The sequence below is a fragment of the Sardina pilchardus genome, chromosome 4, assembly GCF_963854185.1.
Source record: "Sardina pilchardus chromosome 4, fSarPil1.1, whole genome shotgun sequence".
Taxonomy (NCBI): Eukaryota; Metazoa; Chordata; class Actinopteri; order Clupeiformes; family Clupeidae; genus Sardina; species Sardina pilchardus.
Genome location: NC_084997.1, coordinates 18,893,679 through 18,896,178, shown reverse-complemented (window position 1 = coordinate 18,896,178; position 2,500 = coordinate 18,893,679). Strand labels below are relative to the sequence as shown.

General features: G+C 42.5%; 1 protein-coding gene across 1 annotated transcript in view; it reads left to right on the top strand.

Moving 5' to 3' along the window:
- LOC134078470 (aryl hydrocarbon receptor-like) overlaps positions 1 to 2,500 on the top strand; it is a 22,885-nt gene that overhangs the window by 4,758 nt on the left and 15,627 nt on the right. Inside the window, exon 2 of the mRNA XM_062534430.1 lies at positions 1 to 62. This exon is cut by the window's left edge and continues 120 nt beyond it. Within this exon, the coding sequence (XP_062390414.1) occupies positions 1 to 62 (62 nt within the window). The remainder of the gene's footprint in view (positions 63 to 2,500) is intronic.

Sequence of the window (2,500 nt, the reverse complement as noted above, 5' to 3'; positions counted from 1 at the left end):
GGACAAGCTGTCGGTGCTGCGCCTCAGCGTGGCCTACATCAAGGTCAAGAACTTCTTAAATGGTGAGTGTGTTGTCAATACACCCCCCCCCCCTCCCTCCAGCAATAATGCAGAAATGAAATACAAGTTATTGGAATTCATGAATGAATAGATAGATAGGAGAATATACTGCATTCCATTGTCTTTATACTAAAGTTGAATCTAATCTAATTTAATTCAATTTAATTTAATTTAATTTGATCTAATCTAATTTAATCTAATCAAATAGATAGAGTGGACCACATACAGGAATAGTGCAAATGAAGTAATGCTAAATGCTAAACAATATAATGGAAAAATGCTTAAATCCATAGCTAACATTAGCATGGGCAAATGCACAACAGTATACTGACTAATGTCCTAAACTCTACGCTACGATCAGCACACTGGGTGTTTCTCAGGTTTGTCACTTCTGTGACAGAGGAGAAAGACCAGAGGCGGAGAGCTATAGAACCGGTATGGAGGTGTGCACGAAGCATACTGGTGAAAATGTGCAGGAATTCCAAACACGTTGGGAATCCGATTCAACTGTGAAAAGACACATCCTAAATTTCCAGATAGGTGTTTCCACATACTACTTCCTAATCGGCTCATAAATCAAGCAGAAAGTTGGTCCAAGGATATGTGCTCACATAATTAGGACAGCAATACTTCCTTTGGCATGTAGCTTGGTAGTGTTCCCCAAAGGGGGTAAACATGTTGTACCAATACCTGACCAACACCTTTGGGAATGTACAAAGAAAACACAGACAGGCCTAAAGTGAACTCTTAAAATGAGCAACGACCTGTGTAACCGACAGGACTTAGTCACACTCAAGCAGAGATGACTGAGTCACGTTGACATTGTGCTTGCGTTATAAATCTACTGAGTCATGTCATGACTCATCTTCTAGTTTGCAACACTAGAGACGTCTTGGAGCCTCTTAAATGTTGTCTCGAGATCAAAGCTTATGGCGTGAATCACGTGAAGACGCCTGTGCAAACTGTTTGCTGAGCCTGATGCCGCGATGCAAAGCCATTGGCTCCTGATATTAGTCTAGTCTCCTCCGCGGTGTGATGTTTGCTATTAGGCCTGCTCCAACACTCTTTGTTTTCACACCCAGACCAAAAGCCTGATCCCCTTTCAGAAGGTGCTCTCCACATTACCAAGCCCACACACAAGCAAATAGGCTTCAAAATGATTCAGTTGACGAAATGAGTCAGTTTCATTAAAAGAATCCTGAGGTAATCTCAGTAAACAACAGGTAGTTAAGCTCCATTCATTTGGCAGCAGTGGAGTTGCCATAAGGCTTGTAAAAGACATTTTAAGATGTCCTTAGATTGCTTGCATTTGGAATACCATTTCAATTTGTGGAGTCTTTGGATAGAACTAAACGGAAATGACATCAGTCAAACATGAATGAAACTAGCATCTTGGGAACATTTGTTTACCAATTCAAGTGCAGAATCACTACGTGTACTCTTTTGTAAATGACATTCCTATGGGGTGTCAACATGCCCAAAGGCATAACATTCGCCATGTCTCATTTCTCACGTTGTTTGCCCTTTATACTCACTAAGGGATCAGCCTTGTTGGAAGCATCAGTAGTTGTTTTGAAAACGAGTCCCAATTCATGAAAATCTGCTACCGTACACTATTGTTTGCTTCAATGGTATTCATTGAGGTCAGTGTTTTCTATACTGCAGAATGTTGAAAAGCACACACACACACACACAGACACACACACACACACACACACAGTGTGCGTGTGTGCGTGTATATTGCTGTGCATGCTCTTTTTTTCTGTAGCCTGCTGTCTTCCTGAGATTGAGATCAGACAGGGCTCGTCCTGTCCTCGTTTTTACAGTGTAAATAGTGAGGGGGTTGATGAAGAGGTCAAGTGCACTGGGCGAATGGAGGGAGGTCCCACATGCTCAATCACAACTGCAGGACCCCCCCCCCCCCTCCACACACACACACACACACACACACACACACACACACACACACACGCACACATGCACACAACACACAAAGATAATATGTTTATGTTGAGGCAGTGTTCCGTGCATAGAGGCCAGGTGCATACTTCAACTCGGAACTGTGATACAGGACTTAAACTGTTGTTGTTGTTGTTGTTGATGTTCTTGCAGTACCACCATGAAGACCCTCCAGACAAAACTAATGCTTTGTGGTGTAAATTTGTGCAAAAGTGTACCACATGCTCCCTCTCCCCCTAGTAGAGCTCCCATGTTGTTGACACTACAAAAAAGAAGAAGGCACCAATATTTTGCGTCATTGTTTGAGACTTGTGTAGCTTGTTTATGGTAAACGTTCTGCGAACCATAACGTTACAATTAGACATGTTATTTTGGCTAGGCCTTTGTGTGCCAAGGTGCCCACCAGGCTGAGGGTAAGAATTTGCAAAGCAACCCTGAGCCCTCAGATTTTATCCTTTGTTTTCATAACAGCCCCATTGAT